The 16,437-nt window shown below is 34.0% G+C and overlaps 1 protein-coding gene across 7 annotated transcripts in view; it reads right to left on the bottom strand.

The window, feature by feature from the left end:
- Positions 1–16,437, bottom strand: part of BLTP1 (bridge-like lipid transfer protein family member 1) — a 203,403-nt gene that overhangs the window by 166,553 nt on the left and 20,413 nt on the right. For all 7 annotated transcript variants that reach the window (XM_055316940.1, XM_055316944.1, XM_055316946.1 and 4 more), the window contains 4 exons: positions 16,238–16,354; positions 15,121–15,199; positions 13,955–14,019; positions 1,825–2,011 (listed from right to left, as the gene is read on the bottom strand). In XM_055316940.1, the coding sequence (XP_055172915.1) occupies positions 1,825–2,011; positions 13,955–14,019; positions 15,121–15,199; positions 16,238–16,354 (448 nt within the window). The remainder of the gene's footprint in view (positions 1–1,824; positions 2,012–13,954; positions 14,020–15,120; positions 15,200–16,237; positions 16,355–16,437) is intronic.

Raw genomic sequence — 16,437 nt, 5'->3', positions numbered from 1 at the left:
ATAGTGAAAAGGAATAGAAGGGAAGGGAGAAGAAATGGGTAGGAAATATCAGAAAGGGAGACAGAACATGAAGACTCCTAACTCTGGGAAATGAACTAGGGGTGGTGGAAGGGGAGGGGGGGTGGGGGTAAATGGGTGACGGGCACTGAGGGGGGCACTTGACGGGATGAGCACTGGGTGTTATTCTGTATGTTGGCAAATTGAACACCAATAAAAAATAAATTTATTATTAAAAAAAAGAAAAAAATAGAATTCTGTGAGCACACACAGAAGGATCAGGGACACCTGAAGGGTGAATGAGTTAGGCAAAGAAGATGAAGAGTCCTCCATAGAGAAGAAACATCATAAACAACAGAGAAGTTGTTTACTGAGGCTGGAGTGGATTGAGGTGGGAAAGGAAGAAATAAGAATTTGTTTGCAAAAATTGGACATCCCCATGCAGAAGAATGAAACTGGACCACTCTCTTGCACCATACACAAAGATAAACTCAAAATAGATGAAAGATCTAAATGTGAGACAAGATTCCATCAAAATCCCAGAGGAGAACTCAGGCAACACCCTTTTTGAACTTGGCCACAGTAACCGGAGAAGGACAAACAGTGTATGTTCTCATTCATTTGGGGAATATGAATAATAGTGAAAGAGAATATAAGGGAAGGGAGAAGAAATGTGTGAGAAATATCAGAAAGGGAGACAGAACATAAAGACTTCTAACTCTGGGAAATGAACTAGGGGTGGTGGAGGGGGAGGAGGGCGGGGGTGGGGGTGAATGGGTGACGGGCACTGAGGGGTACACTTGACGGGATGAGCACTGGGTGTTATTCTGTATGTTGGTAAATTGAACACCAATAAAAATTAATTTATAAAATTAAAAAAAAAAGAATTTGTTTGCAGATGACACAATCATCTGTGTAGACAATCTGAAAGAACTAACAAAAAAACTCCTGGAACCAATAAGTGATTATAACAAGGTTGTGGGATTCAAAGTTAATAATATCAATGTCCATCACTTTCCTATATACCAGCAATGAATAAGTGAAATTTGAAATTAAAACTACAATATCATGTACATAAGCACCACAAAAACTGAAATACTTAAATATAAATTTAACAACATATATATAAGATCTGCATAAGGAAAACTATAAAACTGTGACGAAAGATATGAAATAATCAAATAAATGGAGCGATATTCCACATTCACTGATAGGAAGATTCAATGTGATCAAGACGTTAGTTTTCCTAACTTGCTCTATAGATTCAATATAATCCCAACTGTGATCCCAAGAAGTTGTTTTGTGAATATTGACAAATTGACTCTAAAGTCTATGTGGAGAAGCAAAAGACCCAGAATACCCAACACACCATTGAGGGAAAACAGCAAAGTTAGAGGACTGACACTACTGACTACAAGACTTAACTGTAAAACTATTGTAATCAAGGTAGTGCAGTATTAGTGAAAAAACAGACACATAGATCAATGTAAAAGCATAGAGAGCCCAGAAACAAATGAAATAAAATTATATATTTGTATATGTACCTTAACTATGTATATATGTTTCTATATTTATGTGAATGCACTGGAAAGGAAAAAAAAACAGATAACAATACGGAGGAAAGGAGGACTAGTAAGCAGAACAAGACTGTTTCTTTCTACATTATTATTATTTGAATTTTTAAAAGAATTATATAATAATTTATGTGAATGTAAGTTTTAGTCAAACTACAGATTAGGCTGTGTTTAGGTGAGTAGCATTGACGATATTTAATTAAAGTAAATGTTAAAAGTCAAGGATTAATAAAATTCAAGTATGACTATGAACCTTTCAATTTTGGACTGGGTTCTTGTTCTTCCATTTTCTCGTGTTTTATCATCCTCTTTCTTGGGTGGAATTATTGTTGGCTCCAAACCAAACAATTCTTGAAGACGTCCATAAAGATCCGAACGATTATAGACATGAAATTCAAAGTCATTGACTGTGATATATAATCTGGTTTCTGCTTTTGGATCTAAAGATATCAATTACAAAAAAAAAGTTTTTAGTCAACGTTTCAAAAATTTTAGTCACATCTTTCTCACAGCTAAAGTAACTAATATAATTCTATGAAGGAGAATTTCTAAAATTTAAAAATATAATGTATACAATACATATAATTTATAAATATAAAAATATATAAGCACATAAATATGTTTTTAAACTATATAAAATACTAGCAAAAGGAAAAAAAAGCTGATGTTACTATAGTACTCCAATTTAGCATTCTAAAACAACCTGAATTTCTAAATTCTGGCTGTATAACAACAGAATTTAAAGACTTTATGCTAAGAATAACAAAGTACTATTTACAGACTAAAAGTAAAACTTTACCCTAACAATAAATTTATAATAAAATATAAAAACAGCAAAATGTTCAAAGTATGATACATTTTTTTAAAGATTTTATTTATTTATTCATGAGAGACACAGAGAGAGGCAGAGACACAGGAAGAGGGAGAAGCAGGCTCCATGCAGGGAGACTGACGTGGGACTCGATCCTGGGACTCCAGGATCAGGCCCTGGGCTGAAGGTGGCGCTAAACTGCTGAGCCACCAGGGCTACCCAGGATGATACATTTAAACATCACTTTCAGTATTTAAATTTTATATCACAAAACAAAGATTTTTCATAAATACTAGTTTATCTTTTAAAACTACACAATATTAAAACCAAGATCTTATAAAATATAGACTCCAAACAATAATCTTCTCAAATAAAAGACGTAATTACCTTAAATATAAGTAACAATAGTAATTAATAAACCTAAACTACAAAATGAGATGGGGAACTTGTTTCTACTGAGGAAATAATCTTTTTTTTTTTTTCCTGAGGAAATAATCTAAGATGGTATGCTACATGTCAACCAAAGAGGGTCAAAAAGGTACCCTAGTCAGCGCTTTCTTTAGTGTGTTCTTTTCTTAATGTTATTTATACATGGGCTTTTTTTTTTTTTTTGAGTTTCTTTTTTAACCTTCATTCATGTTTCTCCATATCAAATTCAATTGAAGGACAATTAAAATGAGATATGATCAGCTAGAAGGGCTTAATTTTTTTAAATGGTTAAGGAGAACTGTTACTTTCATTTAATGTATTTTAAGCTATGGTTTATTTTTTTTTTATTTATGATAGTCACATGGGGGGGGGAGAGAGAGAGAGAGAGAGAGAGAGAGAGAGAGAGAGGCAGAGACATAGGCAGAGGGATAAGCAGGCTCCATGCACTGAGAACCCAACATGGGATTCGGTCCCGGGTCTCCAGGATCGAGCCCTGGGCCAAAGGCAGGCGCTAAACCACTGCGCCACCCAGGGATCCCTAAGCTATGGTTTAAATAGAAAGCATACACCTTTAGTAATACACCAAATTACACAAAACTAATTTCTTCTTGAGTTACTAGGGGAAAAAAAAGCATATGAAATGTCAAATGCCCTAAATAAAAATAAATTTTAGCTTAAATGAACAAATGAAAAATACTGTCACTCATACTTCAAAAATAAACTATGGAAAAGGTATCAATAACATTAATTTTTATGTAGTACTTTTAGTTCTACTCCAATCTAGGCTGTTTCTTCACAACTTTCTAAGATAATTAAGAAAAAAAAGAGGGAAAGAGATAACTAATCCTTAAAATAAAACACAATATTTAGGAGCAGTAATTTTTCTGATATTTTTTAAATAGCTCTTGACCTATGTTCCTTCCTATTTCTTCAGATTTGTTACAGGACTAAAAACTAAGACAATCCCCTAAACTATTATAATCAAGTGTTTTGCCCCTTTTTCTTGTTATAGGTCAAATTCTTAAAATTAAAAGAATAGGAAGCACTGTTTTTTAATACATTTGAAGCACTCTAAGTCTTGATAATAATAAATATCATTATCCATTTTTAAGTAAGTCATCAAACTCTATGACTCATTAGGTTTAAACCTTTCCTGAGTAATTATCCACAATCTCTTCCCAAAATGCCAGGATCAAATACCCAGAAGAGTACTCAAATATTTCCAACTGGATACTTTACACAATGGTTATCTCACACTTGGCATATCAAACCAAACATCTGATTTATCTTACCCAAACTTACTCCACAATATTCTCCATCAATAGTCAATCTTTTCAATTCCTCAAGCCAAAAAATAAAAAAAATGGACTGTTCTCTTTCTTTCCTGTCCCAGATAGTACCAGCAAATTCTGTCAGATTTCTTTTCAATATATATCCAAAATCCAACCACTTCTCACCACCCTGACCCAAGTCACCATCAACTTACACCTGTCTTAATAGAAGAGGCTTCTAACTAGTCTCTGTGCTTCTATTATTCTCCATGCTTCTCCTTATTCCCCTTACATGGACACCTTACACATCTTTTATAGATTTTATAAAAACCTAACTGAAATCATATCACTCTTCTGTCCCCTAACTTTCTGATAGCTTCCCCTCCTACTCAGATTAATATCAAGGTCTTTTAAGTGACCTATAAAATCCTACAGGATCTACACTCTTCTCTCCTAATTTCTCCAAAAAATTGGCCTCCACTTTGGTAATAATAGGAACAGAACAACCAGGAACTGTTCTTCCCCCAGACATTCACAACTCATTCCCTTACTTGTTTCATGTTTCTGTTTAACTATCCCCAAACAATAAAGCTTTTCCTGACTTCCCTATGTAAATGGCACCCTCCCCACAGCAAACCAGCACTCCTTATTCTACCAAATCTGTTTTTATTTTCCTCAATGCCATATTTTCCTCATTCATTCCTCGAGGTTATATTTACTTGCTAATTACCTAAATCCATCCCAACTTGAATGAAGCAAGATCTGTAAGAGAAGGGACTTGATTTATTACAGGATGCATCCCCTGGTACCTACAATTCTTAGCACATAGAAAGACTCACTTGTATGAAAGAATAACAAAGCATCTTACACAAATTATACTCCTAACAAAAGTATCCACAAACAGATCTTAGAATTTTTGAAAACCCTACATGTAGAAGCATGATAACTGCAAAGTAGAATATTTTTTCTATTCCCACATTGACCCATACAAGTAGGAATTATTCAAGGCCATAACTCAATCAAATTTACCTCAAAACTCATTTAGATCATTTGTTTTCAAATTTACTTACAGAATAGCTTAACATGATCCCTGAATATAAATGCCCTAATTGTTAGGACTATGTTATAAAAGCCAGTGGATGAGCTGCAGAAGCAACAATGGGGAAAATGAAGAGTCTGGACTAGCCCCTAATTGGATTAGCAGTGACGAATAAACAAAAAGTGACTGTATAAAAATGGAAATAGGATTCCTCTTAATTCCATCACTAACTGCTGGACATGCACAATTGATTCTCTCAGTATAACTGATATGAAATTAATATGGCTACATTAACTTAATAAGGACACTAAGGCACAAAGATAAAACTATTAATCCCTGAAAATATTTTGACAACACTGACAAACACTAAATACTTGATATTAATATATTGGAAGATTCCCTCAACATACCTACTCTATATTCCCAATTTTTTTTGCATTAATTATTATTTATTCTTGCCTCCCCCACTAGAATGTAAACTACCATTAGAGAAGTATTTTTCCTGTTGTGTTCACTATTACATCCCCAAAACAATGCCTGCTACCTAGGAGGTGCTCAATAAATATATTAAATCATTAAATAGAAATAATAAGTAGGTTTTTAAAACCAAGACTGAGAATGCCTAGACCACTCTTTTCCTTCGAAAAATCACTTTAGAAAAATAATAGCAAATCCATGAGCATTTTAATTTTTTATTTTTAAAGATTTTATTTGTTTATTCATGAGAGACACAGAGAGAGAGAGAGGCAGAGACACAGGCAGAGGGAGAAGCAGGCTCCATGCAGGGAGCCCGATGTGGGGACTCGATCCCGGGACTCCAGGATCACACCCTGGGGCAAAGGCAGGCACTAAACCACTGAGCCATCCAGGGATCTCCTCCATGAGCATTTTAAAAGCGCCTATTGATTTAGTATTTTAAAAGGGAGAGACACCTGAACTCACAAAGCATTTTTTTTATTTGTTCTGCTTTTTTATTTGTTTCACCTATATTTATACTACTACGCAGCCAGAAAGTTATGTGATTAAACAAATAATCAGAACTCCACACCTGGCTTACATGGCTCTACTCTCTTCAGGGCCTTTGTCCAGGATCTTTTCTGTCAATAATCCCAGCTTTCTGTGTCCCAAGGAATATTCTATATAGCAATACCCTTTCCATTCTCCTATCCCATCCTAACATATACATAAATATGTTAGTACAAAAGTAGTAAAAAAGCTAAAGTACTGACAGGCTTAACAGTCCCACCCACACAGAGATAAGTCCATAAGAGCCCCACATACAGATAGCCCACACACAATGTCCTTGTTGATCTGGAAAAGTATCCACATAAATAAATATCTCTGCTGACAGATGAGCACATTCCGCCAAAGGCGGAAGGAATGTCCTTTCCAAAGACATGTATCTCCTCTTCAAAAGAACGTGCACAGGTGCACACACATACACATACACACACACACACACACACACACACAGCTTCTTTAATTTAAAAAAAAAAGAAAGAAAAAGGTCAGAGACTCCTGCATTGGATTCTCCAGACACTAGAGAAAAATAGTAAATATATAGTAGAAAGAATATAAGATGGCAACCATGTGACATCATTTACTAATGATGTGACCTAAGGCAAGTACTTTAATCACTTTGAGCCTCATTTTTCTCATCTATAAAATGAGAATATCTCTACTTACCTGTAGGATTGTCATACACAATAAATACTGTTCCCTTGTTTTTGCAGGTCAAATTCCTATTAGTCATATAAATTATGCATTCACTTTTGGTTTATAAGTTCTTTTTTTTAAAGTAATCTTTCATTTCATAATGTGATACAAGGTTCATAATAATAAAAGCAGTTCATCTCTACTGAACACATGCTATGTTCCAAGGACTATTCTAGGAACTCTATTCACCCAATCTCATTTAATCATTACAGCAACCCTGGCAGTTGGAGCCCAAGGTTACACAACTAGAAAGCAGTAGACAAGAATCCAAGGTTCTAAATCCTGGGTCTGAACCACAAAATAAAATTACTTATCAATTATATTCATAAAAGCAATGATAGTTTCAAAAAAGTGTTATTAATCCCTAAAAACAGAAATGTATCAAGAACCTAGTTATTTCTTGATAATTTTATGAAAAATTCATCCATTCAAAGCTTAAATGCAGTATTTAAAACTTAAATTCTCGTAATGCTAGATTTCTCAATGACATTTATTTCTCCTGAGAATTTTAAAAGCAGTTTTTTTTATCCATTCATCCTTCCACAGTTTGGCTATTGTGGACATGGCTGCTAGAAACATCGGGGTGCAGGTGTCCCGGTGTTTCATTGCATCTGAATCTTTGGGGTAAATCCCTAACAGTGCAATTGCTGGGTCGTAGGGCAGGTCTATTTTTAATTCTTTGAGGAACCTCCACACAGTTTTCCAGAGTGGCTGCACCAGTTCACATTCCCACCAACAGTGTAAGAGGGTTCCCTTTTCTCCGCATCCTCTCCAACATTTGTTGTTTCCTGCCTTGTTAATTTTCCCCATTCTCACTGGTGTGAGGTGGTATCTCATTGTGGTTTTGATTTGTATTTCCCTGATGGCAAGTGATGCAGAGCATTTTCTCATGTGCATGTTGGCCATGTCCATGTCTTCCTCTGTGAGATTTCTCTTCATGTCTTTTGCCCATTTCATGATTGGATTGTTTGTTTCTTTGGTGTTGAGTTTAATAAGTTCTTTATAGATTTTGGAAACTAGCCCTTTATCTGATATGTTATTTGCAAATATCTTCTCCCATTCTGTAGGTTGTCTTTGAGTTTTGTTGACTGTATCCTTTGCTGTGCAAAAGCTTCTTATCTTGATGAAGTCCCAATAGTTCATTTTTGCTTTTGTTTCTTTTGCTTTCGTGGATGTATCTTGCAAGAAGTTACTGTGGCCAAGTTCAAAAAGGGTGTTGCCTGTGTTCTCCTCTAGGATTTTGATGGAATCTTGTCTCACATTTAGATCTTTCATCCATTTTGAGTTTATGTGGTTTATGTATACAATGGAATATTACTCAGCAATTAGAAACGACAAATACCCACCATTTGCTTCAACGTGGATGGACCTGGAGGGTATTATGCTGAGTGAAGTAAGTCAATCGGAGAAGGACAAACAGTGTATGTTCTCATTCATTTGGGGAATATGAATAATAGTGAAAGGAAATATAAGGGAAGGGAGAAGAAATGTGTGGGAAATATCAGAAAGGGAGACAGAACATAAAGACTTCTAACTCTGGGAAATGAACTAGGGGTGGTGGAGGGGGAGGAGGGCGGGGGGTGGGGGTGAATGGGTGACGGGCACTGAGGGGGACACTTGACGGGATAAGCACTGGGTGTTATTCTGTATGTTGGTAAATTGAACACCAATAAAAATTAATTTATAAAAAAAATAAAATAAAAGCAGTTTTTAAGTTTCATTCATTCTGATGACAGTGCAAGTCAAAGCAAGAAAGGTATAATCAGGTGACTTTTTTTTAAAGTAGGCTCCATGACCAGCTTGGAGCCCAACATGAGGCTTGAACTTAACACCCTGAAATAGAGAGCTGAGCTGAAATCGAGAGTTGGACACTTAACCCACTAAGCCACCCAGGTGCCCTGGTTGACTCTTAAATCTCATCTCTACATTAGCATTTACTACCCTTGAAGGCAAAAATCTTTATCTCATATCCTTATTACCTAATATTTACATAATGGACTCCCCGAAAATATTTGTTAATAAATACTCAATTAGATAGATATTAATTATAAATATAAAAGGCTCTTCACTTAATAAGTAGTTAATTTATGGAGGAAAAAAGGTAAATGAATGTTGTAGAACTGCTTAAGTCTCCTGAGCAAACAGCTAATTGAGACTTCTTGTTTTCCAAAGGGAAATTAGGAAAAAGGCACTTATTTAATTATGTAATTGGGACACATGCTATTTGTAGTAAAAAAGCTAAAGTGCAAAGTGCTGCCAAGGCCTTGTAATATTTGGAATTAATACTTAGTACAAAGACAAAATAGTCTACTAACCTTTTAAATTGTTAAGAGATTATTTCCTGCATTTAACAAATAAAATTTAGATACTACATATTTAGATTACTAGATTTTATTAGGCTAAAACTTTTAAATGGCAAAATAACAGAAAGGCATACATATTACCATCATCCTTTCATATCTTAGCAATGTAAGAACTTCTTTAGATAAGAAAGATGCATGCCTAGTTATTTAGATCAATATTCATTTAAACATTTTATCATCACATATTAAGAGGTAATTGGTCCTATTTATTTTCCAAAAGAATGGCTTAAAACCAACTGTTCAGAAAACCAAAATAAAAGTTTTTGATGGATATTCTCATTAATTGGTCTTTGGTCAACATCATCTACAACAGATCAGCAATTTCATGACTTAAGGAATATTTTATAATAAATTCTATGGTAAACAAATTAGATTTATTCTTTTTTTTTAAGGATTTTATTTATTTATTCATGAGAGACACACAGAGAGAGAGAGAGAGGCAGAGACACAGGCAGAGGGAGAAGCAGGCTCCATGCAGGGAGCCCGACATGGGACTTGATCCCAGGTCTCCAGGATCACGCCTGGGGCCGAAGGCAGGCGCCAAACCGCTGAGCCACCCAAGGATCCCTATTCTTTAAAAAAAAAAAAAAAAAAAAATTAAACTGAACAACTGAAAACTCTAAATCGATTCCTGGATTAAATTATCCCAACCAAGCTCAATGGCACAGAATTTGACTTCTTGGACACTCTCCTTTTCTCCTAATTAAACAGTTTTAAAGCTTTCTCATGAAAATGTTAGCCTTATCCACAGATAGACTTTAGCCTATCTCTTTGGAAGACTAATGGCCATTATCTACTCAAGCACACGTTCTAATTAGGCTTGCAAATTTTCCAACAAAAAATGTCAATCATCTCCACTTCTTTCTTGACTAATTGTCAAAGTACATGTATCTGCCCTTAATCAGTAAGAAATAATATTTATACTGTAAGGTTTCATTAACAAATATAATCCACTATTTTAATATATATTCCATAATATTGTCCAACTCTTTACCAAAAGCTTACTTTGCAGCCTCCTCGTTCTTCTATGTACTGTAAATTCTCTCTCTGAAGTATGCTAGACCAATAACATATTTAGACCAAACTGCTTATTTCTGCATTGCTATTTGGCATTGTGTCTTTACTTTGGAAAAGTGTGACTGTGAGCATCTCAAGAATGTCATCCTCTGTAACAGAGAATTTCTTTTAAATGCACATGGAAGAGAAACTTCTTTGACCCTCATGAAAGCTGTGCTCTTCCTGATGAGACACATAGATTTATATGATAAAATATAAGAAAGTCTACAAGCAAGTAATGAGAATTATAATTGTGTTAACTAATAAAGTCTACCAACTTTTAACATCACTGTAAAAGGAGATATGGAATCTTTTCTGTTGCAAGCATTAGCACACAAAAAATAAGACAAAATAATGTAGATATTTTTATATGTTAAGACATAAAATATCCAGAACTTATATTTCTGTTCTACATCATAGATAATTACAAAGAAAACTGAGACATAGAAATATGTTAACATTCTACTTCACCTCTGCCTGATAAAATCCTCCCCACCGTCATCAGTGATCAGTAAAGTGAATGCAAAATATCTGTTAAAGATTTTTATTAAAAGCTACCTCTTTCATGAAGGATTTGGGTCAGTTACCCTTTACTTCATCTATGAATTTTGGTGAAAAGCAACGCACTTTAAGGAGATGAAATATTTCATGATAATATGAAGTAATTATTTTCTTTAAAAAAAAAGCTATAAACAATTTACGATGGCATGTCTAAGAAAATTCTAAAGTAGGCAATCCCTTTAGGCTTAGCTTCAAAACTTGAGGTTGCCTCTTGATACTGCAAATTATCACATGCATTCTTCCCATAAGCTGCCATCACTGTTTATATTATAAAAATTTCCAAGAATCTGCTTGGCCACATTTGACAAGCCTATTTTATAATACAAGGAGAACTAGACTGGAAGTTAGCAGACCTAGGTTTTCATTCTGGCTTTACCAGTTATAAAAACAATTATTCTTCCATCTGGAAATCCAAATTGATTTGAGAAAATCAGTTATTTCCTAATTGTGTAAGTCCTTTGAATCTCGGGTAAAGAGCATGGGGTGTGTGGAAGGGGGATGTTAGGTCAAATGGGACTCCTCAACTCATGTCCCTATAGTTTCATTGGTTCACAAGAACATCTTATTTTTTTTTTGAAGATTTTATTTGTTTATTCACAATAGACATAGAGAGAGAGAGAGGGGCAGAGACACAGGCAGAGGGAGAAGCAGGCTCCATGCCAGGAGCCCGATGCCAGGAGCCCAGGACTCCAGGATCGCGCCCGGGGCCAAAGGCAGGCACCAAACCGCCGAGCCACCCAGGGATCCCCAAGAACATCTTAAAACACCAAAAAATATTTAAAATAAAATTTCTAAAATACACACACACACACACACACACAAATATATTAAAAGGCATTTTTAAAAATATAAACAAAAAAAAAAACACTTTCATTTCAGCTCTGCTGGATTCTCATTAACAATAAAGCTCATGTTAACCAAACATGGGGGGAAAAACTAAACTGAGATTAAGTCAAAAAAGCAATCATCTAAGAATATACTGCAAGATTAACAGAGGCATGACAAGCAGCAAAAAAATATGGTCCTAAAGTAAATCTATCTCTAAGGGATAAACTAGATAGACTTTACAAACTTAATCAGAGGCAGAAATACTGGGCCTGCTCAAAGTTAAATGAATGTGTCAAAACCTGGGACTGAACTCAAAAGAACTTGGATCTTAGGAATGAGTGTTAGCCATCTCTGAAGTACAAGTAGGATATACTTACTTAAATGCCACCTTTAAGGTATATAGTCAAATAACAAAAATAATCAGGAATATTATCTCCACAAAACTTAACGTGGATAATAGTGTAGGAAAGTGACTCAAAAATCTGAATTTATTCATATTTGATAAAAGCCAAAACTAAAAAATTTCCAGTTCACTAACATATTGACTATTTAAAAGAACTTTGTTTCTGTGAAAATGCTTATAGCAATTGCTTAAAGAAAGGGGTAAAAAGGCAGTTTGAACACTTGGTTTTCTAAAACCATAGACTATAGGCTTAGTAACACACAGCTATTCTGAATCACAGAAGACAGACTAGAAAAGTCTATTACAAACTACCAAAAGAATACTTTTATCATATGAAATTACTTAACCTCTGCTCAAAATTATCTAATGAGCAACTCTAATTTTTAGAAAACTTTTTCTAGACATGAAATTTGCCCATTATTCTTTCTAGTCATTCTGATTTCATTAATTCTACAGATACCAAATTGACATTAATTTATACCAGTCTTTTCAAGGAAAAGTACATGATGTATGATGTTAAAGGGGGAAAGCTATGTGGGAGCAAGGGAATGACAGTTAAAAAAAAAAAAAGACTAAATAATAGTGAATTCAAAAGTAATTTAGGCTACCTCAATCTTGTAGTAATTTTAAAGACTTTTGGAACTTTAAACCTATTCTCCCATAGAAACTTAGTTATAAATAAAGTTATAAATGACAGCAAGATTCCTAAGTGAATCCATCAAAAAAAAATTTAATTGGAAAGCTCCAAAGTTCTATAGACACTACCATTTCAGATTCTTCATTAAATTTTTTTTAACTATTTATTTATGATAGTCATACAGAGAGAGAGAGGCAGAGACAAGGCAGAGACATAGGCAAAGGGAGAAGCAGACTCCATGCACCGGGAACCCGACGTGGGACTTGATCCCGGGTCTCCAGGATCGCGCCCTGGGCCAAAGGCAGGCGCCAAACCGCTGCGCCACCCAGGGATCCCCCATTTCAGATTCTTAACACAGGGTGCCAAAAACACAGATAGTCCTAAAAGCTAAGAAAAGGTGGAAGGGTCTCATCATCTTCTGACACTACTCTCCAAGGCCCCAACTAAAATCTTCTAGAACAGTAGTTGCCAAAGTATGATCTGGAGAAATTGTAGGAATCTCAAGATCTGTTCCAGGGACTAAGTCACCCCATGGACCCCCAAGCTTAATTTTGAATGCAGTACATATCAATATAAATTACATAAATAAAAGCTCTTTGGAGTCCTCAGTAATTTAGAAGAATGTACAGTTCCTGAGATTGAAAAGTTTGAGAATCACTATTCTAGGCAGTAAAGTCAAGGACTACATTCCTTGAAGTCACTAGTATGATTAATGTTGAGTAGGAGGGTTAGGAGCACAGGAGCACTTACAGAGTTGTGAAATAAAAACCTCAGGAGAAAATTCTGAGGTGATAAAATTCTGATGATAAAAGCAGAACTGAAAGAGTCTAGAGCCTTCATTTCCTCTTTTCTATTCATCCTTAGCATAAGCAAATAAATGAGATTTAGTAGCAGTGTCAGGTGGGACTATGAATAAAGCCACAGAAGCTGAAAAGTAAGAAAATATCTTAGTAGAAAGATTAAAGAGTAACTAGGAAGTCCATTTTAACAACAGAACAGGTTAGATCCATAGATATAATAGGAGGTAAGGCTATGGGGGAAAGGGTTATACTGAGGATAACATTGAATAAATAATACGCTAAAGTAACTAAGCAAGAAGAAAGCTGCTGAAGAATTTTCAGCTAACTGGTGATAATTCAGATTTATAGGTACCGCAGTTTTTAAAAATATTTTTATCTATTATAAAATGTGAAACATTTCAATGTCCATAAATGAAAATATTGATCATATAATTAAATATTTCAAATACATAAAAACAGGAAGACTCACCATGTTGCTTTTGTTTTGGATTATACATTTTCCACCACCGAAAAATTATAAATCCATCTTGAATTCTATGCAAGATAAATTACAAAATTAAGAACTTTAGTAACAATTTACTTAACTCATTTAATTAATAATTGTAAAAAGCAGGCAATTGATAATGAATATGAAAATAGAGAAAATTCTCAGATCACTGGAATACATAAATGTTTCATAGTCTCAAGTTAAGAAAGGAAAGGGGAATTTACATAGCTCTAAAATAGATTATTCTATTAAGGTAAAATTTAATACCAGATCACATTTAATAGGAAAATGAAGTGCTAACAGGAAAATATTTTTTCTTTTATAAATGATATTTTTTAAATGGTGTAAAAACTATATAAACAAAAAGCCAAATCTTGAAAGGGGGATATTACAATGCTAACAGAAGCTTTTAAAAATACTCCTTTAACTCTGTAATCATATATTACTTCACGCCTCAAAAAGATAAACTTATAACCTCTCAACCTTTTCTTCTTACTTTTCTTTTCAAAATAATTTTATACTCACAAAGTTGACTCTATTGTTTTAAATGAGGTATGACTGTTGCCAAACCCTAGCACCTCTCAAATAATTCAAAACTTTCAAGTTAAGTAGCAAATGTTAAGATAAGCTCAAGTTAAGTAGCAAATGTTAAGCACAAAAATAAAGTAAGCTTTTCTTTCAAGGCCTGCAGAACAAAGAACATATCAAACATACTGTCATTTCTTAATATATTCAGATTTGTGTTTCCTCCTTAAAGCAAAATTAGAGTAGCTAATAGATACTAAACAATTCTTAAAACTTATTACCTATAATAAAGAGCTAATGGATGAGTTCTCAGTATCCCTGGACCCTTGTTTTATGTAACAAATGACCACCATGAATTCCACAAGAAAAATGGTCAGGTAATTTCATGGCTCATGTGTTCATCTAGGAATGAAATGAGATTATTCATTTCTATAACCAGCTATTTGATAAAGTTTGTGCCAGTCTAAAACTTAGCTAAATTAATCTACTGATAAAAATATTTTTAAAGATCAATTCACCAGATAGGATTTACTAAAAAAATTGATTTATGGTTTTATTTGAAAAGTAAATCATATTAAATAAAATATGATCAGAAAAAATTTTACAACACTTTTTTTTTTTACCTAATAGACATGTCTTCTGTAATGTAATAGATTTCACGAACCATGACTTTTCCAGAAAGAACAGAGAAAGAGAAGGACCCTGTTGTAAGAAAAAAAAAAACAAAAACAAAAAACAAAAAACACAACAGTGAGTAATGGAATTGTTTTGATCCAGAGTGAGCACTTAAAACTTAAAATAATCTTAGCATTCAATTTATTCAATAATTATTAAAGGTTCTCTCCTACCTGATTCCCTTACAGCCTTACTAATTTTCTATTGCTCTTTCTTCAAATATGAACAAAAAGTACAATAAGTACCATCACTATGAATTGAACTACTAAATAACCATACAAAGACATTAAATAGCTGCTTCATATGAATAATTCTTTTAATTATGCACAACTTTAAATAAACCTCAAACCAGTGACTAATTTACCACTTTTCTCCATTAATTTCTTTGACTCTAGGAACCAGTCATTGCCTCAAATTAGTGGAAGATGACTTAGTTTGAGAGAAATTTTATTTATGTCCTCTAAGAAGTACTCTAAGGAAGTCCCAATGGTTCTAGTCAATTACCTCTCACCCCTTTTCCCATTAGTTGAGGGCTTTCTGAAGCATACTGCTTCCAAATCAATCCTGCGGCCTGCAAACTTCCCACTTAGAAGCAGCTGGAAACTTAAATTAATAATGCAGGCCACAAAAAGAAATGTACAAAATGATTCCAACTTACAGTTACAGTTTTTTTAAGTATGGGTTATTGGGGAAAAAAAAACAGCAAAAACCTCATTAAGCATTAGAAACTTTCTTTGGATAGTAGAATCCTGAGAAATTTCTATTTCCATAGTTTATGCGTGCCTATATTTTTCAAATTGTTTCAATGAGCATCTTTTATAGCAAGAAAAAAAATCCCAAAAGTTACTATAGAAACACTTTAAGAAATAAGAATGAAGTAAAGAACCTAACCAAATGATAGTTCATCTTCTGTCGTAGAGTGCTGCATGAGAGAAATTCCAGTTAGGTTAACATTCATGAAACAAAGGTGAATTTCTAAAGCTACTATAACTTATAAAATATAAATTTATAATATACATCTCAAGATTATACATAAGAAAAACATTCAGTGTTATTCGAACTTACCAATATGGATATAGCCATGTTTGTATAATCTATTAAGAACCAATGTTAAAATAAGACCAACGTTTCGAGAATTGTAGTATGTGAGGTAAATAATCCATCCACAGGACAAAATTGTAGCTGTGGAGAAAAAAAAAGCAAAACAATCTCACTGTAAGTTTCCTTCACAATCACCTTATTATCTCAGTAAAAATTTGTTAGTA

Source organism: Nyctereutes procyonoides, unplaced genomic scaffold (genome assembly GCF_905146905.1).
Source record: "Nyctereutes procyonoides isolate TBG_1078 unplaced genomic scaffold, NYPRO_anot_genome, whole genome shotgun sequence".
NCBI lineage: Eukaryota > Metazoa > Chordata > Mammalia > Carnivora > Canidae > Nyctereutes > Nyctereutes procyonoides.
The sequence above is the reverse complement of the archived record's forward strand: the minus strand, read 5'-3'. Positions and strand labels throughout refer to the sequence as shown.